This window comes from Melanotaenia boesemani, chromosome 16 (assembly GCF_017639745.1).
Source record: "Melanotaenia boesemani isolate fMelBoe1 chromosome 16, fMelBoe1.pri, whole genome shotgun sequence".
NCBI classification, from domain to species: Eukaryota; Metazoa; Chordata; class Actinopteri; order Atheriniformes; family Melanotaeniidae; genus Melanotaenia; species Melanotaenia boesemani.
In genome coordinates, this window is record NC_055697.1 from 33922977 (window position 1) to 33950048 (window position 27072).

At 46.5% G+C, this 27072-nt stretch overlaps 1 protein-coding gene across 4 annotated transcripts in view; it reads right to left on the reverse strand.

The window, feature by feature from the left end:
- Positions 1–27072, reverse strand: part of slc22a15 (solute carrier family 22 member 15) — a 29123-nt gene continuing 2051 nt past the window's right edge. For 2 of the 4 annotated variants that reach the window (XM_042009891.1, XM_042009892.1), the window contains 10 exons: positions 25015–25179; positions 24808–24937; positions 24425–24485; positions 19909–20075; positions 15989–16129; positions 15383–15468; positions 7968–8076; positions 7815–7887; positions 7163–7321; positions 5999–6769 (listed from right to left, as the gene is read on the reverse strand). In XM_042009891.1, the coding sequence (XP_041865825.1) occupies positions 6728–6769; positions 7163–7321; positions 7815–7887; positions 7968–8076; positions 15383–15468; positions 15989–16129; positions 19909–20075; positions 24425–24485; positions 24808–24937; positions 25015–25179 (1133 nt within the window). In that variant the 3' untranslated portion in view covers positions 5999–6727. Of the gene's footprint in view, positions 12–5998; positions 6770–7162; positions 7322–7814; positions 7888–7967; positions 8077–15382; positions 15469–15988; positions 16130–19908; positions 20076–24424; positions 24486–24807; positions 24938–25014; positions 25180–27072 lie in introns of those variants that run through there. The other 2 variants (XR_006013147.1, XR_006013148.1) reach the window with 2 other exon arrangements.

Here is a 27072-nt window from a genome sequence, read left to right on the forward strand (position 1 = left end):
TAACCCTAACCCTTACAGGAGAAGTACTGACTACAGAATTACCTGAAAGTAATGAGAGAGGTCGTCCCGACTCTCGTGACATTGAGAGAGACTCTGGGAGACACGAGGAAAAACAACAGTTCTACATTTCTGTAGAAAGAATCTCCTTCCTGAAGACGTTGGGTGGACACACAACTCATCAAAACAACCTCACATAGTTGTGCCTCCACCAGAACCAGTCTGAGGGTCTGAGGAAGGACCAGATGAAGGTCATCTTACCCCCCTAGTGAACTTTTAACAGAGCATGTATATGAAGAGAAGAAACCTTTAACGTCAATGAAAGCATGAAGAGTAAAAATGTACCATGTAAAAAGTGTAATATGGTAAGAAACAGTACAATTTGCGTCTCTGTCGCAGACGATGAAACCAGATTCTAAAACAGATTCCTGCAGCTCTTCAGAGCAACGTCCAAAGCTTCAGGTCCGTGTCTAAATATCAACAAGTGTGAATTATTAAAGATAACTATCTAATATTCCAGTTAAAAATAATGTGACATACCAGGTTATAATAATTACCAAGAATCCAGTCAAATGTCAAAATGTTGAGCCTTGAACTGGTAAAAGAAACGCTTCGGTGGCTCCAAAGGGACCGAACGTAACAGTAGGGAGTTGATCCGAAAAGCTGAAGGTAATCCTGATTAACTTACACTGCTTCATCTTTATTCATAGATAATCAGACACTTAAACTATTGATCACCTGTTAAAAACCGTATTCACCATATAAAAAATCACCTATGAGAACGGATTTTACAACCTTTAACACTTTTAAAACAAACTGGTTAAAATCAAACCTACAAACTCCACCTCTATGTGGAATCTTTCCTCTCTGTATTTTTCCAAAATGTGGGGCCTAAATTTTTTACTTCTCCAATTCTGTCGATAAAATCCCAATAAAACTTTCTGCTTTCCACAAATAGGTTTTACTTTCCTGGTGTTATAGATGGACCCCTCAGAGACTAAAGTTCTTTTACATCTGGAAGAATAAACACATTCTTTATAAGAATAAATCTCTTTTCCTCCAAAACTGCTTTGATAACACATCCTGCTGGTAGGTCGACTCTTTAACAACGATGGAGTTTAATGAAAAAGGAACTTTGCTGTCTTTGGTGCAGATCTGAACTCTTTTTCAGGGGTGTGTGAAGGACCTTGAAGTTCCTCTTGTGGGTAAAATCTGTTTTACTACTAACAAGAAGAAAAACAAGAAAGCAGTTTGTTTCAGCAGGACACAGTAACCGTCTCCTACTCTTCATGTTTCCATGGGATGAGTTCAGGGACCGGAAGCGACAGGAGAACCGGCACATCCTCCATCTAAAGCTGTGCTTCTCAGTTGGGTCCCAACCCAAACTGGGCCGCAGGCTTTTACCTGGTAAAATGTTGTCAGGAGCTGAGGACCAGCCCGGTTCCTTCTCCAGACCGGGTCCATGACGTCTGCTTTGCACAGATCAGCTGGAAGTATTTTCTACTATCAGAAGAAAACTGTTGAATCTTTTTGGAGTTCAGATCTGCCATGTTGGTTGTCACAGATTTGTCAGCTAACTGGACCCTTTTAAACATTTAACAGCAGATCAAGAGAACTTTTTATTTTCTCTCAGCTGCACTTTTTGGTTTTGCAAGAAACAACTGAGACAAACCAGAAGTTTCAGAAAAATTTAGTTATGCAGCTTTATGCTTAAAGTCTGAAGAGGAGCTTTAGTCCAGATTAATTTAAGGGGAGATGAGACCTGGACGTTGCTCTATAGCAGGGGTAGCCAACGTTGGTCCTCGAGGGCACCAATCCGGCAGGTTTTCCAGATTTCCGTGCCCCAACACACCTGACTTAAACTAACGAGTCATTGTGGAGATCCTTATAGGCTGTTGGATCTATTTAATTTGAGTCAGGTGTGCTCTATAGACTCATCTTCCATCCAGACCAGCAGCCTCGTTTATAAAGCTGGTGTCGTAGGAAAAACCGGCGTACGCCAAATATAGTCCACTTTTGGGATTTATAAAACCAGACTTGATGGGAAAATGTTCCTGCCTCCACGGCAACTCTGACCCACGCATATGCACAAAATCTAAAACGGGAAACGGCGACACCAAAGGCTCAGAATAAAACCAGGAAACGATGTGAATCTGATCAGTCTGATCAGTAATAAAATGTGGAATTAAAACCGATTGTTTTGCATCAGTAACAACATACAGCATCAGCACAACGTCCAAGTTTTAGTGTTTACTGAACAGATTCTGAAGAAAAGATCCAGGGTATGGCCCGGGGGCAGGGGGGGTGTAGGGGTTTGAAGGAGGGCTGAGTGGGATTCGGGGGATTATAGGGGGAGGTGCTGGGGTGTGAGACAGGGATGCTTGTGTGTTGTGTGTGTGTGTCTATACTTTGGATGTGTGTGTGAATGGGGGGTATGTTTGTGTGCGTGCGTATGCATGTGTTAGGATGAGTGGGGGTGTGTCTGGGGAGTGAGAGTGGGAGGGTTGGATGCTGTGCGAGTGTTTACATTTTTTGGGTGGGGCTGAGAGGGCATATGTGAGTTATGATGAGTGGGAGTGTGCAAGGAAATAGGTGTGTGCATGTGTTTCGGGGTTAAGTGCACTGGTGGGGGGGGGGTTTGGGCGGGCCTGGGGGTGGTGGGCCGTGGGTCTGCCGCTGTCCCCATCCTCTCATTCCCCTTTAGGGGTGTGGGAGGGTGGGAACTTTCTGGGGTGGGTGGCGGCTCACTGGCTGCGGTCCCTGAATGGCCCGGTCGTGGGGTCGGCCTCTCCTGGCCTGTCTTGCCCTGGGGGGCCTCCTGGGGAGCAGGGGTGCCTAATGCCACTAAAGGCTCATCATCCAGAGGGAAGTTTGCTTCCCTCTGGACGTACATCCCCGGACCCCTCTTACTTCCCGCTCTCTCTGTCTCACACACACACACGTAGGGAGTTGGGAGGCGTGGAGCCACGCGGGGTGGAACGGAGGAGACCATTCAGTGGTCTCCTTGGATGCACCCCGTGGCTGCTCGCCTCTCAGTTTTAATTGCAACGAGACACCAAAACACAAGAAACACAACACACAAACAAACACCTGGGGGGCATGGCATGCGGTGCATGGCGGGCGGGGCCACTTAGGTGGCCCGGCTCGCGGCTCATTGCAGTCACTGCCCCTCAATTTTGATTGCACACAACACACACTACATAAACAGTCAGGAGCGGGGAGGGAGAGGGTATTGGGGACCTCTTACACCCCTGCTCCTCCTGTGTGTGGCTGGGGGCGGGCAGGGGGGGGGGGGGGGGTTGCCCCAGGCCGGGTCCCGGGGTGGCTGCGCTGGTGGGCTGCTGGCTCTATGGGGGTTGGGGCTCGCTGTCTGCTGGTCCGCCTGGGGTGTCCCCCACGGGGCATGGTGGGAGGGTTGTGTGTGGCGTGATTGTGTGGTGGTGAGTGATTGTGGGTGCGGCACGGGGGAGGGTGTGAGTGTGGGGTTATATGGGGTGGAGGTTGGAGTAGGTGGGGAGTGGGGGGAGGGGGCCGATAGCACCCTGGTTCCCGGGGTGTGCGGCTGGAACATCGGGGTGTGTGCTGGCCTACGCCGGGTGGCTGTCTGGGGGGGCCTGGTCCTCCTAGGCATGTTGCGGGCCCTCTGCCTTTGGGGGGTGGGGCGGCCGCCTCTGGGCTCCTGGGGCCTTTGGGCCCTTCGCTTGGGCTGCCCTGGGTGGGCCGGTCCCTGGTGGGGCCGGCGGCTGCTGATCTTGGCCCACTGGGACCTGTGCCCCAAGACCGTGGGGGGCTCTTGCTGGGGCTCTCCTCTGCCGCCCTTCGGGTGGGGCTGGAGTTGTCTTTGTGGTGGGGTGGCATGGGTTGGTGCTCCGGGTCTTTTGCTGAGGGCCCGGCCCAGGCCCTGGTCTGCCTCTGGCCTCCGTGGAGGCGTGGTCGCATTTGCATGATCTCACTCACCGCTCTTCATCACTGATCACTCCTTGTTTCTCATGCTCTGCATGCTGACAGTCACTGAGTTGTCTAGTGGGTTTTTAATATTAAGCGATAATTATAAAAAAAAAAAAAAAAATTTGCATTTTTCTTGTGAGTTAGTATCTGGTCGCTGTTATGTCTTTTTGATTTGATTTGGTTATTATTTTAAAAACTCTTAATGACTGGCAGCCCTGTTTTTTTTTTTGTTTTTTTTTTGTTTGTTTTTTTCTGTGTGTGTGTTTCTGTTTTTGTAAAAGTTGTAGGAAATTTTCTGGTGTGTTCATGTACAGGTGTAACAGTTTGTTGTCTGGTGATGGTGTGGATTGAAGGGTCGTTTTCCTTCTGTCTGTGATCTTTTTGTCTCCTTTCTTCTTTCCCTTTTGCTCTTTTTGCTATTTTCCATCTTTTTCTGTCCCCTCCGGTCAGGTCCAGCAAGATTACATAGATTCCGTGATTCAAAGTAAATAAATAAATAAATAATCACATTATCAAGAGGAGCCTTACCCATAGGCCTCCCCTTGGCAGAGCAAATTTGTTCAGCACAATACAGCAACTAGATGATCATTTTGCTTGCTATGATGCTGGACAGGACAAGTTAAAAAAAAAAAAAAAAAAAGAAAAGATCCAGTTTTTATCCACTGAAAATAACATGTAGTCACACGAGTCAGAAGCTTTAGAAGAAGCTCTGAGTTCATTAGATTCTCTCTGGAGTCTTATGACGTTCCTGCTTCAGGATGACGTTCGCTTTGAAGTGAGATTTGTCGTCATTTAAACGGATCCCAACTTTGAATTAAGCCTGAAGAGATTCTTTAAAATCCTAACGTTTTCAATCCTAAGTACGAAAATGTCACCTTCCTATAAAACTACTGGAAAAATATTTTCCAACTTTAAATGAGTCTTTTAAATCAAGTTCATCCTAAAATATAAAAATGAAATAATTATGTGTCGTGTTTAACCCTTTAAAGGCCAGATTGTTTCAGATAATCCCTGGTTGACTTCTGCAACGTGAGAACATCTGAAGTTTCCCGGTGTTACTGTCTTATAAGCTAATATGGAATCAAGATTTACAGTATGGCCTTTTTAAATACACATCATTATCCAACATCAATACACAGTTTCAGTTTCACATCATTTCAGGAGCAAATCATCTGGTTGACTTTGAAGACAGCTGAAGTTCCCACATGGACATGGTCCTGTTGTCTGAGGCAACCAAGCAAGTGGTGCTGCTGCAACTGTCCTCTGGGAAGACGGAATGGAGGAGGCCAAATATGTACCTTTGGTGGCAGACTTCAGGGTGATCTTCACACCGGGTCCTGGGACTCTAAGAATCTGTAGGAAGCAGAGACAACTGGCCACTAAAAAGATGAAAAGGAATCCAGTGGCTCTGGATTAAGAGGGAGGACGAGTGGCGTAGTTTGGCTAGCTGGTGAAAGGGACTGTTCACCCCAGACGACGCCAGGTCCTTCAATGATGTGTCCAGGTTGCATCCTGAGGGTTATAATACCACTTACAGACAAATACAGACATTAAATAGAAGGCGAGTAGTCCAAAGTAAAACAAAAGAATGAATTTTTTATATATTATATTATATTATATTAATATTAAATTTATAATTGTTTTCTTTTGTCTTCAGGATAAAAGGTGCAAATTTAAAAAATGAAAACAGCACAACGGATCTTTTCTGGGTCAAAGCCTTAAAATCCAAGAACAAAACAAAACTCGGCAGCTTTGGGCAACAATAATTCTTTCAACCAGCTCTGGAGCGCCGAGATAAGAACACAGAAAGTCTGACAGCAGGGACATCAGTCCACGTCCCCCGTCTGTCCGTCCTTCAGCGAGGACCAAGACTCACCTGCTACCATCAGCTTTACATTCAGTTACTGCATTTATGCAACAGTGACCTGCGTCTTTTTATTTTACAGGTAATATTTAACAAAAACAAATAAAAACCCTGAAAGAAAATAAACATCAGCTTCTATGATTTCTGCTCATTCAGCCAGAAACAGAAAATAAAGCCTGAACTTCCAGCTGCACAACCAACAGAACTTTATTATAATTTCACTTTGATTTAATCAGAAAACAACTTTCTCTGTCAGAAACTCACATCAGACCCTCAGAACATTTATCCACCATCGACAGGAGCGAGTTGGATTTAAAGTTCCCATCCGTAACCATGGAAATGACCGCTGAAAGACCACTCAGGTTGAAGAGGTTGCGACAGAATGAAGAGCAGCAGCCGTAAGGCGTTCAGGTTACCTACAGGACAACCCAAGATCAGGACAAGGACCCGGACCTGGACCTGGACCCGGACCACCACCTCATTTCTTCCAAAAACATGAACGTTTAAAGTGACGTCTGAAAGATGAATGAAACCAAGAAGAGCCCATCGAGCTCCAGGTCAGACAGAACGGACCACACCTGGAATCCTGGCAACCTGAAGTCCTGGTAACCTGGAATGCTGGAAACCTGGGATCCAAGGAACCTGGAAACCTGGAATCTTAGGAACCTGTAATCCTGGAAAGGTATCATTCAGAACCAGCAGCCATGTATTTTCACTCATCCGTTCAGCTGCTGGAAAAGTGAAGATTTTTGGTCCTTTACGAAAATCTCTGGAATGTAAATCAATCCGTTCTTCAAGTCGGACTCCAGAAAAAACTCTGACTCCGTTTGGAACGTCACAAACACGACGGGAAGCCCGGAGATCAGTCCTCTGAGTTCATTAAAGGGAACGGTCCCGTCGGAACGAAGGATGAAGACTTTACTGGACGTTTGGTTTCCTGCTGTCTTCATACAGAAGAGGCTGAAGATAAAGAAAACACAGACATGAGTAAAGTAATCCTAGTAATGAGTAAAGTAATCCTAGGAATGAGTAAAGTAATCCCAGTAATGAGTAAAGTAATCCTAGGAATGGTAAAGTAATCCTAGGAATGGTAAAGTAGTCCTAGGAATGAGTAAAGTAATCCTAGTAATGAGTAAAGTAATCCTAGGAATGGTAAAGTAGTCCTAGGAATGAGTAAAGTAATCCTAGGAATGAAATGTGGATAAATGAGGGTTCTCATCAGATCCTCATTTAACGAAACAGCAGGAATGATTCGGTTTTCCAGCTTCAGCTTCCTGCATATTAACTCTGGTCTCCATGACGACGGCCTGCTGTGACTGGGTTTAAGTGAACATAGCAGCGGGTGTCGGTCACCTTGCTCTCCAGCACACGGCTGTGGACGGGGCTGCTCAGCTCCTCCAGAGTTTCTGCTGCAGGTCTGTTGAGGGTTTCAGGCAGCAGGAGGCCCAGACAGCCGGCAGAGAGCCCGCTGAGGCAGAACACGGTGAAGGGCATGGAGGCGTGGAGGGCTCGCTGCAACACAAACACAAGGAATGCCACCAAATCAGGCTTCCAGGACACCTTCACTTTAACCTGAAGACATTGTTGAGTCTTTAACATGAACACAGACATTTCCAGAACTAGAAAACAACTTCTCCAGATGTTTCTCTGCAATCTGTCCCAAGATTTTCTGGAATCTAATAATAATAACCAAGTCCAGGTAGCAAAGCTTCTCTCTTACTCGGCTCCCGTCCAAACCAAAGATCTGATTTACCTGATTTTTATCAGATTATTCCAGTGATCATATAGACAACATAATCTGATTACCTTGATCAGATAGCAGTTACATCATGAGATGGACTAACACCTCGATCTCTCCTCAGTGATGTCTCCCTGCATGTAGACCAGCTGTTTACGTCTTTTTAACCCCCGCCCACAAATACGGCTGTACAATGACACCAAAGCTTCTAATTCTAAACATCAAACTGAAGCTGAGATCATCTTCCCTCCTTCTGGCTTCTCTTACCATCGAAGGAACGAATGGTGCAAGGATTCCTCCAACTCTGCAGGACATGGAACAAACTCCCAGCCCGGCGTTCCTGCAACACAAACGCCTCAACATGAGTCCACACCAAGCGCAGTAACACAGCTGGACATGCAGACTGCAGGTGCAGCTCACCTGATCACTGTGGGGTAGAGTTCTGATGAGTAGACGTAGGCAATGTTGAACGCTGCACTGACCATCAGTTTCCCCAAAAGAGCCAAAGACGTCACACTCAGCAAAGTCCCTTTGATCAGAAATAAAACAGACAAATTAACTTTGTTCGCAGGACCACCTGTCGATGTTGAAGTATTATCACACATCTTCATCCTGAGGTTTACACCCACACTGACCCTCAGCAGAGAAAACCTGCAGCTCTGACCACCAGAACAGCTGTTCAGGTGATAGGGCGGGTCGTCCAATAATAGGAACGGCCACTATAATAAAGGCGGTTGGATTCCTACTCCCCCATTCATCTGCTGTTGTGTCCTTGGGCAGGTGTATGAATGTGGGTGAACGTTCGGTGGGGGTTGGATTGGCCGTAGGCGTGGACTGGTCAGTCTGCCCCAGGCTACACTGTAGCTCAGCATCACCAGGAATGAATGGGGAGTGACGGCATAACAAATACAATCTAAAGCTCTTTGGGTGGCATGAAAGGTGCTACAGTAATCTAGTCCATTATTATTAGGAGCCATACGAAGTATGGAAGGACCCTATTGTGGTTGAAATGTTTATTTTTCTAAGCGCTTCAAGGCCAAATTTGACCCCCTAAACACCCATGAAAAGTTGTGAATTTTGGCACACACGTCAAGCCCGGCGTAACTCAGATATTCTAAGGTCCGCATACTTGTCAATGCAAAATTGGCTCAACAGCGCCACCTAGACACTCCAAAAATCCCCAAATGAATGGGGTCCCAAAAGTCTACTTCGACGTAGGAACACGAAACTCGGCACAGACGTGTAACACCCTGAGTCGAGCAAAAAAGTCAATCTAACACCTGTTGCCATGGCAACGGGGCACCCGCCATCTTGGCGTGTACGTCCATTTTTTTTGCGTTTTTTTCACTTTATACACATCGTATTTGAACGAACTAGTCTGAGGGGATTCGTGAGACCGACTCCAAACTTGGTGGGGACCTTCCTGACAAGTTGGGGACCAAACGCTATTCAAATCTTTCTAATAGGAGAAAGCGTGTTACCGTGGCAACCATGAAAAAAGGCCTTCTCGCCATGAAACACAGTTTGCTCATATCTCCATAGGAACACATGGGAACTGCACCAAACTTCACAGGATTCATACACGTTGGGTCCTTAATGCATTACACCACCTGTTGTCATGGCAAGATGGGGTGGCGGGGTCCAGGACGCTTGGACCCGATGGATGCCGCTTGCGGCTTTAATTAGGGTCCGAGCCATACGAAGTATGGAAGGACCCTATTGTGGTTGTAATGTTTATTTTTCTTCTTCTAAGCGTTTCGATCCCAAATTTGACCCCCTAAACACCCATGAAAAGTTGTGAAACTTGGCACACACGTTAAGCCCGGCGTAACTCGGATATTATAAGGTCCGCATTCCTTTTAATGCAAAATTGGCTCAACAGCGCCACCTAGACACCCCAAAAATACCCCTAATGAATGGGGTCCCGAACGTCTACTTCGACGTAGGAAGACGAAACTCGGCACACACGTGTAACACCTCGAGCCGAGCAAAAAAGTCAATGTAACACCTGTTGCCATGGCAACGGGGTGCCCGCCATCTTGGCGGGTGCGGCCATTTTTTTGCCATTTTTTGCACTTTACACACATCGTATTTGAACGAACTAGTCTGAGGGGATTCGTGCGACTGACTCCAAACTTGGTGGGAAGCTTCCTGACAAGTTGGGGACCAAACGCTGTTCAAATCTTTCTAATAGCAGAAAGCGTGTTACCATGGCAACCGACGGAAAAACGCCTTCTCGCCATGAAACACGGTTTGCTCATATCTCCATAGAAATAAATGGGATCTGCACCAAACTTGACAGTATTCATACCTGTGACACCCCAAGTCCAGCAAAGTAGTCAATCAAACACCTGTTGCCATGGCAACTGGGTGCCCGCCATCTTGGATTTCACTGCCATTTCAACAAACTAGTCTGAGGGGATTCGTGCGACAGACTCCAAACTTGGTGGGAATGTTACTGACAAGTTGGGGACCAAACGCTATTCAAATCTTTCTAATAGGAAAAAGCCTGTAACCGTGGCAACCGACGGAAAAATGCCCTCGCCATGAAACACGGTTTGCTCATATCTCCATAGGAATACATGGGAACTGCACCAAACTTGACAGTATTCATACGTGTAACACCCCAAGTCCAGGAAAGAAGTCAATCGAACACCTGTTGCCATGACAACGGCATGCCCGCCATCTTGGATTTCACTGCCATTTGAACGAACTAGTCTGAGGGGATTTGTGCGACCGACTCCAAACTTGGTGGGAAGCTTCCTGACAAGTTGGGGACCAAACGCTCTTCAAATCTTTCTAATAGGAAAAAGCATGTAACCGTGGCAACCGACGAAAAAACGCTTTCTCGCCATGAAACACAGTTTGCTCAGATCTCCACAGGAATAAATAGGAACTGCACCAAACTTGACAGGATTCATACACGTTCGTTCCTTAACGCATTACACCACCTGTTGGTATGGCGACATCGGGTGGCGGGGTCCAGGCAGCTCGGACCCGATAGATGCCGCTTGTTAGGGTCCGAGCCATACAAAGTATGGCGAGACCCTATTGTAGTTGAAATGTTTATTAGGGTCCGAGCCATACGAAGTATGGAAGGACCCTATTGTAGTTGAAATGTTTATTAGGGTCCGAGCCATACAAAGTATGGCAAGGCCCTATTGTTCCTGAAATGTTTATTATACTTCTAAGCATTTCGACGCCACATTTGACCCCCTAAACACCCATGAAAAGTTGTGAAACTTGGCACAGACGTCACGTCCGGTGTAACTCGGATATTATAAGGTCCGCATACACTTCAATGCAAAATTGGCTCAACAGCGCCACCTAGAGTCACCAAAAATCACCACATGAATGGGGCCCCGGAAGTCTACTTCAACGTAGGAAGACGAAACTCGGCACACACGTGCACCACCCCGAGTTGACCAAAAAACTCAAAGTAACACCTGTCGCCATGGCAACGGGGCGCCCGCCATCTTGGCGTGTGCGGCCATTTTTCTGCCATTTTTTGCACTTTACACACATCGTATTTGAACGAACTAGTCTGAGGGGATTCGTGCGACTGACTCCAAACTTGGTGGGAAGCTTCCTGACAAGTTGGGGACCAAACGCTCCTCAAATCTTTCTAATAGCAGAAAGCATGTTACCGTGGCAACCGACGGAAAAACGCCTTCTCGCCATGAAACACGGTTTGCTCATATCTCCATAGAAATACGTGCGATCTGCACCAAACTTGACAGTATTCATACGTGTGACACCCCAAGTCCAGCAAAGAAGTCAATCGAACACCTGTTGCCATGGCAACTGGGTGACCGCCATCTTGGTTTTCTCTGCCATTTGAGCGAACTAGTCTGAGGGGATTCGTGCGACTGACTCCAAACTTGGTGGGAAGCTTCCTGACAAGTTGGGGACCAAACGCTCCTCAAATCTTTCTAATAGCAGAAAGCGTGTTACCGTGGCAACCGATGGAAAATGACCTCGCCATGAAACACGGTTTGCTCATATCTCCATAGAAATGCGTGCGATCTGCACCAAACTTGACAGTATTCATACGTGTGACACCCCAAGTCCAGCAAAGAAGTCAATCGAACACCTGTTGCCATGGCAACTGGGTGACCCCCATCTTGGTTTTCTCTGCCATTTGAACGAACTAGTCTGAGGGAATTCGTGCGACTGACTCCAAACTTGGTGGGAAGCTTCCTGACAAGTTGGGGACCAGACGCTCCTCAAATCTTTCTAATAGGAAAAAGCCTGTAACCGTGGCAACCGACGGAAAAAGCCTCCTCGCCATTAAACACGGTTTGCTCATATCTCCATAGGAATACATGGGAACTGCACCAAAATTGACATGATTCATACAGGTTGGGTCCTTAACGCATTACACCACCTGTTGTCATGGCGACATCGGGTGGCGGGGTCCAGGCAGCTCGGACCCGATAGATGCCGCTTGTTAGGGTCCGAGCCATACAAAGTATGGCGAGACCCTATTGTAGTTGAAATGTTTATTAGGGTCCGAGCCATACGAAGTATGGAAGGACCCTATTGTAGTTGAAATGTTTATTAGGGTCCGAGCCATACAAAGTATGGCAAGGCCCTATTGTTCCTGAAATGTTTATTATACTTCTAAGCATTTCGACGCCACATTTGACCCCCTAAACACCCATGAAAAGTTGTGAAACTTGGCACAGACGTCACGTCCGGTGTAACTCGGATATTATAAGGTCCGCATACACTTCAATGCAAAATTGGCTCAACAGCGCCACCTAGAGTCACCAAAAATCACCACATGAATGGGGCCCCGGAAGTCTACTTCAACGTAGGAAGACGAAACTCGGCACACACGTGCACCACCCCGAGTTGACCAAAAAACTCAAAGTAACACCTGTCGCCATGGCAACGGGGCGCCCGCCATCTTGGCGTGTGCGGCCATTTTTCTGCCATTTTTTGCACTTTACACACATCGTATTTGAACGAACTAGTCTGAGGGGATTCGTGCGACTGACTCCAAACTTGGTGGGAAGCTTCCTGACAAGTTGGGGACCAAACGCTCCTCAAATCTTTCTAATAGCAGAAAGCATGTTACCGTGGCAACCGACGGAAAAACGCCTTCTCGCCATGAAACACGGTTTGCTCATATCTCCATAGAAATACGTGCGATCTGCACCAAACTTGACAGTATTCATACGTGTGACACCCCAAGTCCAGCAAAGAAGTCAATCGAACACCTGTTGCCATGGCAACTGGGTGACCGCCATCTTGGTTTTCTCTGCCATTTGAGCGAACTAGTCTGAGGGGATTCGTGCGACTGACTCCAAACTTGGTGGGAAGCTTCCTGACAAGTTGGGGACCAAACGCTCCTCAAATCTTTCTAATAGCAGAAAGCGTGTTACCGTGGCAACCGATGGAAAATGACCTCGCCATGAAACACGGTTTGCTCATATCTCCATAGAAATGCGTGCGATCTGCACCAAACTTGACAGTATTCATACGTGTGACACCCCAAGTCCAGCAAAGAAGTCAATCGAACACCTGTTGCCATGGCAACTGGGTGACCCCCATCTTGGTTTTCTCTGCCATTTGAACGAACTAGTCTGAGGGAATTCGTGCGACTGACTCCAAACTTGGTGGGAAGCTTCCTGACAAGTTGGGGACCAGACGCTCCTCAAATCTTTCTAATAGGAAAAAGCCTGTAACCGTGGCAACCGACGGAAAAAGCCTCCTCGCCATTAAACACGGTTTGCTCATATCTCCATAGGAATACATGGGAACTGCACCAAAATTGACATGATTCATACAGGTTGGGTCCTTAACGCATTACACCACCTGTTGTCATGGCGACATCGGGTGGCGGGGTCCAGGCAGCTCGGACCCGATGGATGCCGCTTGCGGCTTTAATTCTCCTTCTCCTCCTCCTAAGAGCTTCGACCCCAAATATGACCCCCTAAACACCCATGAAAAGTTGTGAAATTTGGCACACACATCAAGCCCGGCGAAAATTGCAATATTCTAAGGTTCGCATACACTTCAATGCAAAATTGGCTCAACAGCGCCACCTAGACACCAAAAAAATGCCCAAATGAATGGGGAACCGACAGTCTACTTCGACGTATGAAGACGAAACTCGGCACACACGTGTAACACCCCAAGTCGAGCAAAAAAGTCAATTAAACACCTGTTGCCATGGCAACGGCGTGCCCGCCATCTTGGCGTGTGCAGCCATTTTTTGGCCCTTTTTTGCACTTTACACACATTGTATTTGAACAAACTAGTCTGAGGGGATTCGTGCCATTGACTCCAAACTTGGTGGGAAGCTCCCTGACAAGTTGGGGACCAAACGCTATTCAAATCTTTCTAATAGCAGAAAGCATGTTACTGCGGCAACCGACGGAAAATGACCTTCTCGCCATGAAACACGGTTTGCTCATATCTCCATAGAAATACATGGGATCTGCACCAAAGTTCACAGTATTCATACCTGTAACACCCCAAGTCCAGCAAAGAAGTCAATCGAACACCTGCTGCCATGGCAACGGGGTGCCCGCCATCTTGGATTTCACTGCGATTTGTTCCACCTTGTACGCATCTTATTTGAACGAACTAGTTTGAGGGGATTCGTGCGACTGACTCCAAACTTGGTGGGAAGCTTCCTGACAAGTTGGGGACCAAACGCTATTCAAATCTTTCTAATAGGAGAAAGCGTGTTACCGTGGCAACCATGAAAAAAGGCCTTCTCGCCATGAAACACAGTTTGCTCATATCGCCATAGGAACACATGGGAACTGCATCAAACTTGACACGATTCATACATGTTGGGTCCTTAACGCATTACACCACCTGTTGTCATGGCAACATATTAGCATCGGGTGGCGGGGTCCAGGAAGCCCGGACCCGATGGATGCCGCTTGCGGCTTTAATTATTATTGTTGTTGATTAAATCATTTATCAACAACCTCCAAATAAGATGTAAGAAACAAAGATGGAGGATTCAACTTTTCTCGGTTGTAAAAAAAGTCTGTTTAAAGAAATCATCAAAACCCAAATGAGGACTGGCTGCTTTCTCATCTCCGCTCTGCTCTCAGTCATCCCTCCACTTCCTCAAATGGTAACAGAAAACAGGAAGAAGATTACAGAAGATAGCAGGTAGCAGGTAAAGGGTAGCAGGTAGGCAATAGAGGATAACAGATAGCTGGTAGCAGATAGCAGGTAGTAGGAAGCAGGTAGCGGGTAGCAGATAGAGGATAACAGATAGCTGGTAGCATGTAGAGGATAGCAAATAGCAGGTAGCAGTTAGCTGTTAAAGGATAGATGGGAGCAGATAAAGGATAGCAGGTGGCAGATAAAGGATAGCAGGTAAAGGATAGCAGGTAGCGGATAGTGGCTAACAGGTAGAAGGTAGCAAATAAAGGATGGCAGGTAGCAGATAAAGGATAGCAGGTAGCAGATAACAGGTAGCAGGTCACAGGTAGAGGATAGCAGGTAGCAGATAACAGGTAGCAGGTCACAGGTAGAGGATAGCAGGTAGCAGATAACAGGTAGCAGGTCACAGGTAGAGGACAGCAGGAAGCAGGTAAAAGATAGCAGGTAAAGGATAGCAGATAGCAGGTAAAGGATAGCAGATAGCAGGTAAAGGATAGCAGGTAGCGGATAGTGGATAACAGGTAGCAGGTAGCAAATAAAGGATGGCAGGTAGCAGATAACAGGTAGCAGGTCACAGATAGAGGATAACATGTAGCAGATAAAGGATAGCAGGTAGCATTTAAACGGCAGAAGATGACAGGTAGCAGATGACAGGTAGCAGGTAACTGGTAGCAGGTAACTGGTAGCAATGTGTTTACCTGTGTTTTCAGGGACGAACATGGTGCAGAGGCAGGCGGAGCCAGCAAGACACAGGAAACTGGCCATGCTTTTCCTTCTTCCAGCCCTTAGCAGCAACACACACAGATAAAAACTCAGCAGTAGAGAGTAACAGTTGTAACATGACAGTTAATTAAACTACAGACCAGAAACTACTGTTTCCTGGTCGCCACCAGGGAGGGATAGGGGCCTTTGGGGCTCGGGGCCCTTCACTCTGGCCGTCCTGAATGGCCAAAGCCAGGTGCCTGGCAGGGTCAGTGACTGCTGATCTTGGCCCGCTGGGGCCCGTACCCTATGACTGCAGGGGGCTCTGGCTGGGGCCTTCCTCTGCCGCCCTCTGGGTGGGTCTGGGGTTGTCTTTATAGTGGGGTTGCTTGGGTTCATGCTCAGGAATTACGGCTGATGGCCCGGGTCTCTGGGCCGCTCTAGTCTGTCTCTAGCCTCCGTAGCCTCGGCCTCAGTATTTATGATTTTTAGAGATTTGCTTTAATATTGATCTGTGCTTCTTTCTGTAAAACACTGAGGTGTGATAACAGTGTTGTATAAATAAAGGTGGGTTACAGAGTGTGTGTTGTGTGTGCTCTGACCAGTGTTTGTTGATGAAGTAGATGCATAGAGGGTACGCTGGCAGCTCCACCAGCCCGTACATGGACACGTTAACGTAGCGGCTACCGGTCGTCTCGCTGGCCCCCAGAGTCAGGCCGTAATATACCAGACTGCACGCATACCTGCAGCACGCACACACACACACACAGAGATCACCGTCATTCATGCACATGTCTACACAGGTCACACCTGGTTCTATTAACTGTTTCCACAGTAGACAGTTCATTCAAGCATGAAACTGATTCCAGTGTTTCTGGAATATCTCCTGCCACAGATAAACGTTATTTAATCAGCATGTTTAATCTTAAATAAGCACGAGACACTATAATAAATATGGAATCAGATTACTGTTATTTAAAGAACAGTTTGGTCAAATAAATACTACATGAAATAAGATAAGTGGACTATAACTGGTGGGCACCTCAGGGGTCAGTACTCTAATATCAATAAAGATTTTAGGTCAATCACATTGTCAACCAGTGAAAACTGTTCAAATATGTTTTGTTTGCAGATTGGAAACAGGTTGTTTAATATAAATAAATGATCCTGAACTCTTAATAAAACATATTTCAAGATATTTAAGAAAAGAGGAGCAAACATTAAAATGTCATGACTATAAGAGGGATTTGAGTAGACAATGTAAAAGAAATAAAGTTTATTATTGATAAAATATATGGTGGTCACATTTTAATGGTATAAAAATGTTCTACATAAAGTTAAGATTTATTGAATAATAAGTTCTATATCTATTAATTACTACATTTTCTGGACTATAAGTAACACTACTTTTCATAGTTTTTATTTATTTTTTTATATAAATTATTTATTTAATCCTTAAAAAGAACAAAATCAATACAACAAAATTTTCAAACACCTGAATGAAAAGGAGAAGAAAGAAGAGAATCTTATATAATCTGCACCTGTCTCACAAAACAAAGTTTCATTCAGTTGTGTTTTAGATGACGTAATGACGCACCAACTTGGCTGGGTCTGGAAAACCAAGCAGGTCCTTGGAAGCACCAGCTCTAGAACCAACACCAAACCAGCACCGGTTCATCTTTGGTGGAAAAGGGGCCGGACAGGACCCTCTTCCATTCTGGAGTTGCTCCCGGTGAGAGGCGCCAAGGAGGTGTAGGCATGCTCATTTCCCCCTGACTTGGCGCCTGTATGTTGGGGTTTACCCTGGTGGACGAAAGGGTAGCCTCCCTCCACCTTCGGGTGGGGGGATGGGTCCTGAGTGTTTGTGCTTATTCACCAAACAGCAGTTCAGAGTACCCACCCTTTTTGGAGTCCTTGGGGGTGTTGGAGAGCACTCCTTCCAGGGACTCCCTCGTTCTGCTGGGGGACTTCAATGCTCACGTGGGCAATGACAGTGAGACCTGGAGGGGCGTGATTGGGAGGAACGGCCCCCCTGATCTGAATCCAAGTGGTGTTTTGTTGTTGACTTCTGTGCTCATCATGGACTGTCCATAACGAACACCTTGTTCAGACATAAGAGTGTCCACATGTGCACTTGGCACCAGGACACGCTAGGCCGCAGTTCGATGATCGACTTTGTAGTCGTGTCGTCGGACTTGTGGCCACATGTTCTGGACACTCGGGTGAAGAGAGGGGCGGAGCTGTCAACTGATCACCACCTGGTGGTGAGTTGGCTCAGATGGTGGGGGAGGATGCCGGTCAGGCCTGGCAGACCCAAACGTGTTGTGAGGCTCTGCTGGGAACGTCTGGCAGAGTCCCCTGTCAGAAAGAGTTTCAGCTCCCATCTCCGGCAAAGCTTCAACCATGTCCCGGGTGAGGCGGGGGACATTGAGTCTGAGTGGACTGTGTTCCATGCCTCTATTGTCGAGGCGGCCAGCTGCAGCTGTGGCCGTAAGGTCGCCGGTGCCTGTCGTGGCGGTAACCCCCGAACTTGTTGGTGGACACCAGCAGTAAGGGATGCCGTCCAGCTGAAGAAGGAGTCCTATCAGGCCTTTTTGGCCTGTGGGACTCCAGAGGAAGCTGATGGGTATCGGCGGGCTAAGCGGAACGCAGCTTCGGCGTCGCTAAGGCAAAAACTCGGGCATGGGAGGAGTTTGGAGAGGCCATGGAGAATGACTTCCGGATGGCTTCGAGGAGATTCTGGTCCAACAATAGGCGGCTCAGGAGGGGAAAGCAGTGCTCTGTCAACACTGTGTACAGTGGGGATGGGGGGCTGCTGACCTCGACTCGGGACGTTGTGAGGTGGTGGTGGGAATACTTCAAAGACCTTCTTAATCCCACCAACACGTCTTCCGATGAGGAAGCAGAGTCTGGGGTAGCTGGTGCTGGCTCTCCTATCTCTGGGGCTGAGGTCGATGAGGTGGTTAAAAAGCTCCTCGGTGGCAAGGCCCCGGGGGTGGATGAGGTCCGCCCAGATTTCCTTAAGGCTCTGGATGCTGTAGGGCTGTCTTGGCTGACACGCCTCTGCAGCATCGCGTGGACATCGGGGACAGTTCCCTGGACTGGCAGACTGGGGTGGTGGTCCCCCTCTTCAAAAAGGGGGACCGGAGGGTGTGGTCCAACTACAGGGGGATCACACTCCTCAGCCTCCCTGGTAAGGTCTATTCAGGGGTGCTGGAGAGGAGGATCCATATGATAGTCGAACCTCGGATTGAGGAGGAGCAGTGTGGTTTTCGTCCCGGTCGTAGAACAGTGGACCAGCTCTACACCCTCTTCAGGGTCTTTGAGCGGGCATGGGAGTTTGCCCAACCAGTCTACATCTGTTTTGTGGACTTGAAGAAGGCGTTCGACCGTGTCCCCCGGGGACTCCTGTGGGGAGTACTCCGGGAGTATGGAGAGCTGGACCCGCTTGTACGAACTGTCCGCTCCCTGTACGACCGGTGTCGGAGCTTGGTCCGCATTGCCGGCAGTAAATCAGAATCGTTTCCAGTGCGGGTTGGACTCCGCCAAGGCTGTTCTCTGTCACCGATTCTGTACATAACTTTTATGGACAGAATTCCTAGGCGAGGTGTTGAGGGGATCCGATTCGGTGGCCTCAGGATTGGGTCTCTGCTCTTTGCGGATGATGTGGTTCTGTTGGCTTCGTCGGGCCGTGATCTTCAGCTCTCACTGGAGCGATTCGCAGCCTAGTGTGAAGCAGCTGGGATTGGAATCAGCACCTCCAAGTCCGAGACCATGGTCCTCAGCCGGAAAAAGGTGGAGTGCTCTCTCCGGGTCTGCATTAGGGTCCTGCCCCAAGTGGAGGTGTTCACGTATCTCGGGGTCTTGTTCAGGAGTGAGGGAAGGATGGAGGGAGATGGACAGGTGGATCGGTGCAGCGTCTGCAGTGATGCGGACTCTACATTGGTCTGTCATGGTGAAGAAGAAGCTGAGCCAAAAGGCAAAGCTCTCGATTTACCGGTCGATCTACGTTCCTACCCTCACCTATGGCCACGAGCTGTGGGTAGTGACCAGCTGAGAGATAGGGTGAGAAATATATATAAAATTAAAAATAAACTTACAATTTTTCAGAGAAAGATGATCTGTAGAATTTAAAGAATCTATAAAAAATCAACAAAACATGTGACAATCTAAATGAATTTTCTATAAAGAGGAGGATTAGATAAATATTTAAAGGTAACAATAATTTTTATTCTGCATAAAACTTATTTTTGGTGCTAAAACACTTTTGGGAAAGTAAGTAAGAGAAAGTTAAAAAAACTAAATAAAGATTTTAACCTTCTTCTGAGTTCTTGCAGATGTAGTGAAAGGTTTTTATGAACTCCAACACTGACTCTGAATCCATGTTATCTGCTGTCTTTGTGATTTACAAACCGCAACGATAAAAATCACGATTGTGATTTAAAATCCGTTCATCGTCCAGCCCTACTTCCAGCATCTGATCCAAGATGGCTGTCGCCATCAGAGTTCTGTCAGCACTCACCAGACATACATCAGCACCATGGTCCGCAGGCGGAGGACCGGATGGATCAGCAGCTGCAGGACGCCAGAAGGTCTGTTACCATGGTTACTGATGTTAGCAGCACCGACATGCTGCAGCATCAGGTTGTTGGCTGCGCCGCCGTTCCTCATCGCCATGTAGCGCAGAACCTAAAGATGGGATGTCAGCAGCAGGACGTCAATTACAAAAAATAAAATATAATCAAGTTTGTAGTTTTTCAAAGAAAGATTAAATGTAGAATTTTACGATTTTATGAACCAATGAATTTTACTAGACAATCACAAACCGACCGGAATGTCCCGTGTTCCCGCAGGATCCACTCAAACCGACCGGAACGTCCCACGTTCCCGCAGGATCCACTCAAACCGACCGGAATGTCCCGCGTTCCCGCAGGATCCACTCAAACGGACCGGAACGTCCCGCCTTCCCGCAGGATCCACTCAAACCGACCGGAAAACCCAGCGTTCCCGCAGGATCCACTCAAACCGACCGGAACGTCCCGCGTTCCCGCAGGATCCACTCCAACAGACCGGAACGTCCAGCGTTCCCGCAGGATCCACTCAAACCGACCGGAACGTCCCGCGTTCCCGCAGGATCCACTCCAACCGACCGGAACGTTCAGAGTTCCCGCAGGATCCACTGAAACCGACCGGAACGTCCAGCGTTCCCGCAGGATCCACTCAAACCGACCGGAACGTCCTGCGTTCCCGCAGGATCCACTCCAACCGACCGGAACGTCCAGCGTTCCTGCAGGATCCACTGAAACCGACCGGAACGTCCAGGTTCCCGCAGAATCCACTCAAACCGACCGGAATGTCCCGCGTTCCCGCCGGGCCATGGGGAGATATATGTATACAGGTGCTCATCATAAAATGAGAATATCATGAAAAAGTGAAACTTGTATAATGTAGACATTCATTCCTCACAGACTGACATATTTCAAATGTTTTTTCTTTTCATTTTGATGATTATAACTGACAACTAATGAAAACCCCAAATTGAGTATCTCAGAAAATTAGAATATTGTTGAAAGGTTCGATATTGAAGACACCTGGTGCCACACTAATGAGATAATTAACTCAAAACACCTGCAAAGGCCTTTAAATGGTCTCAGTTTAGTTCTGATGGCTACACAATCATGGGGATGACTGCTGACCTGACGGCTGTCCAAAAGACAAGCATCAACACCTTGAACAAGGAGGGAAGACACAAAGGTCGATGCTAAAGAGGCTGGTTGTTCACAGAGCTCTGTGTCCAAGCACATTAACAGAGAGGGGAAGGGGAAAAAAGGTGCGTAGAAAAAAGTGTACAAGCAGTAGGGATAACCGCACCCTGGAGAGGGATGTGGAACGAAACCCATTCAAACATGTGGGGGAGATTCACAAAGAGTGGACTGCAGCTGGAGTCAGAGCTTCAGGAACCAGCAGCACAGACGTATGAAGACGTGGTTTCAGAGGTCGCTTTCCTGGTGTCAAGCCACTCTGGAACAAGAGACAGAAGTGTCTCACCTGGACCAAAGACAAAAAGGACTGGACTGCTGCTGAGTGTCCACAGTTATGTTCTCTGATGGAAATGAGGAAATGTTGACGTCCTTTAGAAATCTGGAGGAAAAGAGGAGAGAGTCCACATTGTTGAGGTGGAGAGTCAAGTTTCCAGTCAGTGATGGTTTGGGCGTCATGTCATCTGCTGGTGTTGGTCCACTGGGTTTTCTTAGGTCCACGGTCAACGCAGCGTCTACCAGGAAGTTTTAGACCACTTCCTGCTTCCTGCCGCTGACCAACTTTATGGAGAAGCAGATTTAATTTTCCAGCAGAACTTTTCACCTTCACACAGTACCAAAGCTACCAGGACCTGGTTTAAGGACCATGGTGTCCCTGTTCTTAACTGGCCAGCAAAGTGGCCTGACCTGAACCCCGTAGAACATCTATGGGCTATTGTGAAGAGGAAGATGTGATACGCCAGACCCAACGATACAGAAGAGATGAAGGCCACTATCAGAGCAACCTGGGCTCTATAATTATAATCACCAATATTAACAGAAATAAACATTTGAAATATTTCAGACTGTAAGGAATGATTGTCGACATTATACAAGTTTCACTTTTTCAATGGAATTACTGAAATAAATTAACTTTTTCATGATATTCTACTGTTATGACGAGCAGCTGTATTATTTATATACAGATGTGGCCGGAGGTTGTCTTTCTCCTGGCCGCTACATGGCGCTGCCAGTCTTGCGGTGCTTTTAAAAAGTGGATGTGTTTGGCCAGCCGGCCTCTTTCTTCTGTCTCCGGTGGTGGTTGTGGCTGGCGTGGCTGAGTTTTTGGCTTGGCGTGCTGTCTGCAAGGGGCCAGCGTCCATGCAGCACGACTGGTTGCTGGGGTGAGTAAAAACCGGCTGCTGGGGTGAGAAAACCGGCTGCTGGGGTGAGGAAACTGGCTGCTGGATATCTGCTCCGGTACGTTGTCTGCTTTTTTTTATTGTTATCTGCTCAGCTTCCGGCAGGTCTTGGGCGGCCGCCCACCACCGCTCGTCGGAGGATTACTGCCGTTTGGCTCTGCGAAGCTTTCTGCTCTGCCGGTTCAGCCTCCAATCCGGTGGCTTGGGTTCGGACGTGGGGTTGACGGCCGAATGCCGCACAAGCTGCGTTGACTCTGCTGGGCTACCGAGCCCATGGACTACCTGGCCAAGCAGGCTCGTGTTGTTCTAACCAGTTGTTTGGGTTTTTTTATTAATTTATTTGGTTTTATCATTTTGTATTAATTTTTTGTTGTTCCTTGTTTCCTAATTGGACATGTTAATTGGTCCCCAGATGAGTTGCCCGTTAGTCACGTTTTATTTGGTTTTTCCTTTTGTCAGGTGCTGTGGGCTCAGGGCAGCAGTCCAAACTTTGGTGGTGGTTCACGACTTCCCCCTCCCTGCGGTGTGTGTGTGTGTGTGTGTGAATGTGGCTGGCAGTGTGAAGCTCTTTGAGTGGTCAAGCTGGCTGGAAAAGGGCTGTTTTCATATTTCATATTGTCCTTAAAATGAAGATATTAATGTACCATCATGTGATTTTCCTTTCAGGGCCTAAAGCACGGTGGTGGTGTAACAGCTTCATAAACTGGTCTCATGTCTAACCCGGTGCCCAGTGAACACCAACGTTTTAACGTTTTAACGTTTTAATGTTTTAACGTTTTATTGTTTTAACGTTTCATCGTTTCAACGTTTTATTGTTTTAACGTTTTATCGTTTCAACGTTTTATTGTTTCAACGTTTTAGTGTTTTAACGTTTTATCGTTTCAACGTTTTATTGTTTTAACGTTTTATCGTTTTAACGTTTTATTGTTTCAACGTTTTATCGTTTTAACGTTTTATCGTTTCAACGTTTTATCGTTTTAACGTTTTATCGTTTTAACGTTTCAACGTTTTATTGTTTTAACGTTTTATTGTTTTAACGTTTTATCGTTTTATCGTTTCAACGTTTTATCGTTTTAACGTTTTATCGTTCTAACGTTTTATCGTTCTAACGTTTTATCGTTTCAACGTTTTATCGTTTCAACGTTTTATCGTTTCAACGTTTTATCGTTTCATCGTTTTAACGTTTTATTGTTTTAACGTTTTATCATTTAACGTTTTAGCGTTTTAACGGTTTAATGTTTTATCGTTTTAGAGTTTTATCGTTTTATCATTTAATGTTTTAGCGTTTTATCGTTTTATCATTTAACGTTTTAGAGTTTTAACGGTTTAATATTTTATCGTTTTAAAGTTTTATCGTTTTAACGTTTTATCATTTAACATTTTAACGGTTTAATGTTTTAGCGTTTTATCGTTTTAACGTTTTATCATTTCAACGTTTTATCATTTAGCGTTTTATAGTTTTAACGTTTTAACGTTTTAGCGTTTTATCGTTTTAACGTTTTATCGTTTTATCACTTCAACGTTTTATCATTTAACGTTTTAGCGTTTTATCATTTAACGTTTTAGCGTTTTATCATTTTAACGTTTTAGCGTTTTAAAGTTTTAGCGTTTTAGCGTTAACGTTTTATCGTTTTAACGTTTGATCATTTTATCACTTCAACGTTTTATCTTTTAACGTTTTAGCGTTTTATCATTTTAACGTTTTATCGTTTTAACGTTTTATCACTTCAGCGTTTTATCATTTAACGTTTTATCGTTTTAAGGTTTTATCGTTTTATCACTTTAACATTTTATCATTTAACGTTTTATCATTTAACGTTTTAGCGTTTTATGGTTTTAACGTTTTATGGTTTTAACGTTTTAACGTTTTATGGTTTTAACGTTTTAGCGTTTTATCGTTATCGTTTTAACGTTTTATGGTTTTAACGTTTTAGCGTTTTATCGTTTTATCGTTTTAACGTTTTATGGTTTTAACGTTTTATGGTTTTAACGTTTTATGGTTTTAACGTTTTATGGTTTTAATGTTTTATGGTTTTAACGTTTTAACGTTTTATGGTTTTAACGTTTTATCGTTTTAACGTTTTATCTCCATCTTTACCTGTTCGGCTCGCTCCGTCTGGCCCTGGGAATACAACCACCGAGGAGACTCTGGAAGGTTGCTGCAGGACAGAGGGAGAAGGACATGCTTCATCTGCACATTTAAACAAGATGGCAGCAGCTGGAGTCAGAGCGGATCTTCATCTGGTGGATCAGCCTCCACCACAGATCCCAGTCCTCCAGAGAACCTGGACTCCATCCAAACCTGAACTGGGGTCCAGGAAGAAGTGAGACCTGGTTTTCACATGGTTCAGATCCCAGTTCAGCTCCAGAATCCTTAGAAAGATCTGATGTTACACATCCTCCTACATTCTATACTGGTTCCTATACTTGTTTCATCCCACCTCCACCTGGTCTTTACTGGTTTCATGTGCTGGTACTCACACCGCCAGCAGGAAGAACAGGACACCGGAGGAGTTGGCCACCGTTGCCAGGCTCCTCCAGGGCCGGATGAAGTATCCTAGAGGTCCGAACAGGGCGATGCCGACGGCGAAGGTCATGCTGGCCAACGTTCCTGAAGGAAAGAAGACCAGCTGATGACAGACATGAAGACCAGGACAGTTCGGTGTTACTGGTGAAGAGTTCTCGTACCAGTCAGGGCCCAGTAGGACTTCCCCACGTACTCCTGGATGAGGACGAAGCAGACCAGGCCGATGCCGCCGTTCATCAGACCCACCAGGAGACGAGATGCAGCAAAGACCTCATAGCTGGGCGCCAAGGCAGTCACGTACCCGAAGACCACCTCAAAAAACAGACCTGGAGAAAGGGGGAGGAAGAAGAGGACTAGAGGAGGAGTAGAAGAGGTTTTATTTTCCTTTATGTCTCTACACCAGGAACTGTGGGATGTGGATGTTGTAAAACGTTTCCTTCTCCCAGCTTCTTCCTATGGAGTCTGGAATATTCCAGGCCACCACAGGATCTACCAGCGGGCAGCGAGGCCTCCTCCTCTGCACCGGGTCCTCTTTCCAGATCCATCCAGAGGATGAACCGGGACGAGGCTGCTGGCGTGCAGCTTCCACAGCATTTCACATTTGATGAAGGACATCGATGAGGAGCCTGCCGATGATTTTTACAAAGTTCACGCACCTTGTGATTTCCTGCTGCTCGTAAAGCAGGATGCAGATGTTCTACAGCTGAGATTTCTAACTGGAATGAGACGCTCCAGCTGAACGGCTTTGTTATGTTCAGAGGGAACATTTTAGTTTGATCATTATTTGTACATCTGCATGTGTATTTTAACAGTTGCAGAGGTGAGTGTTGAGGTGGGTATTAACATGCCAGGTGTTGTACAGAAGCCTCCAGCTGTCTTTAACCATGAACATGGAGGACATCGCGGTATCGGCCAGCCATACCGGCGCGAGAAATCTCTGATCTGGACTTTTAAACAGTAACAGAGGCCTGTTGGACTTGTTTCTACTGGTTTTGGCTAAAATTAGCTCATTCAGACACTTTATAATCTCTCCTGTAACAACTGCAGCGTAATGGCAGAAACCACCAGCAGGTCAGGGTCGTCTGACAATGTGCCTGCCCACAAATACATCCACCAATCCACCCATCCATCCATCCATCATTATCCATCCATCCATCCATCCACCATCCATCCATCCATCCACCAATCCACCCATCCATCCATCCACCAATCCACCCATCCATCCATCCATCCATCATTATCCATCCATCCATCCACCATCCATCCATCCATCCATCCACCAATCCACCCATCCATCCATCCACCAATCCACCCATCCATCCATCCATCCATCATTATCCATCCACCAATCCATCCATCCATCCATCATTATCCATCCATCCATTCACCATCCATCCATCCATCCACCAATCCACCCATCCATCCACCAATCCACCCATCCATCCATCCACCAATTCACCCATCCATCCATCCATCCACCAATCCACCCATCCATCCATCATCCATCCATCCATCCATCCACCAATCCACCCATCCATCCATCCATCATTATCCATCCATCCATCCACCATCCATCCATCCATCCATCATCCATCCATCCACCAATCCACCCATCCATCCACCATCCATCCATCCATCATTATCCATCCATCCACCATCCATCCATCATTATCCATCCATCCATCCATCCATCCATCCATCCACCATCCATCCATCCATCATCCATCCATCCACCATCCATCCATCCATCATTATCCATCCATCCATCCATCCATCCATCATTATCCATCCATCCATCCACCAATCCACCCATCCATCCATCCATCCATCATTATCCATCCATCCATCCACCCATCCATCCATCCATCATCCATCCACCAATCCACCCATCCATCCATCATCCATCCATCCATCCATCATCCATCCATCCATCCATCCATCATTATCCATCCACCAATCCACCCATCCATCCATCCATCCATCCATCCATCCATCATTATCCATCCATCCATCCACCCATCCATCCATCCATCATCCATCCATCCATCCATCCATCCATCCATCATCCATCCATCCATCCATCCATCATCCATCCATCCATCATCCATCCATCCATAGTTAAAGATAATCAGAATAGATCGTCGTAGGTAGAATAAAGAAATAAAAAATGTATTAGAATCATTTTTCTTTATTCCAGGATGATCAGCTGATTATTGATC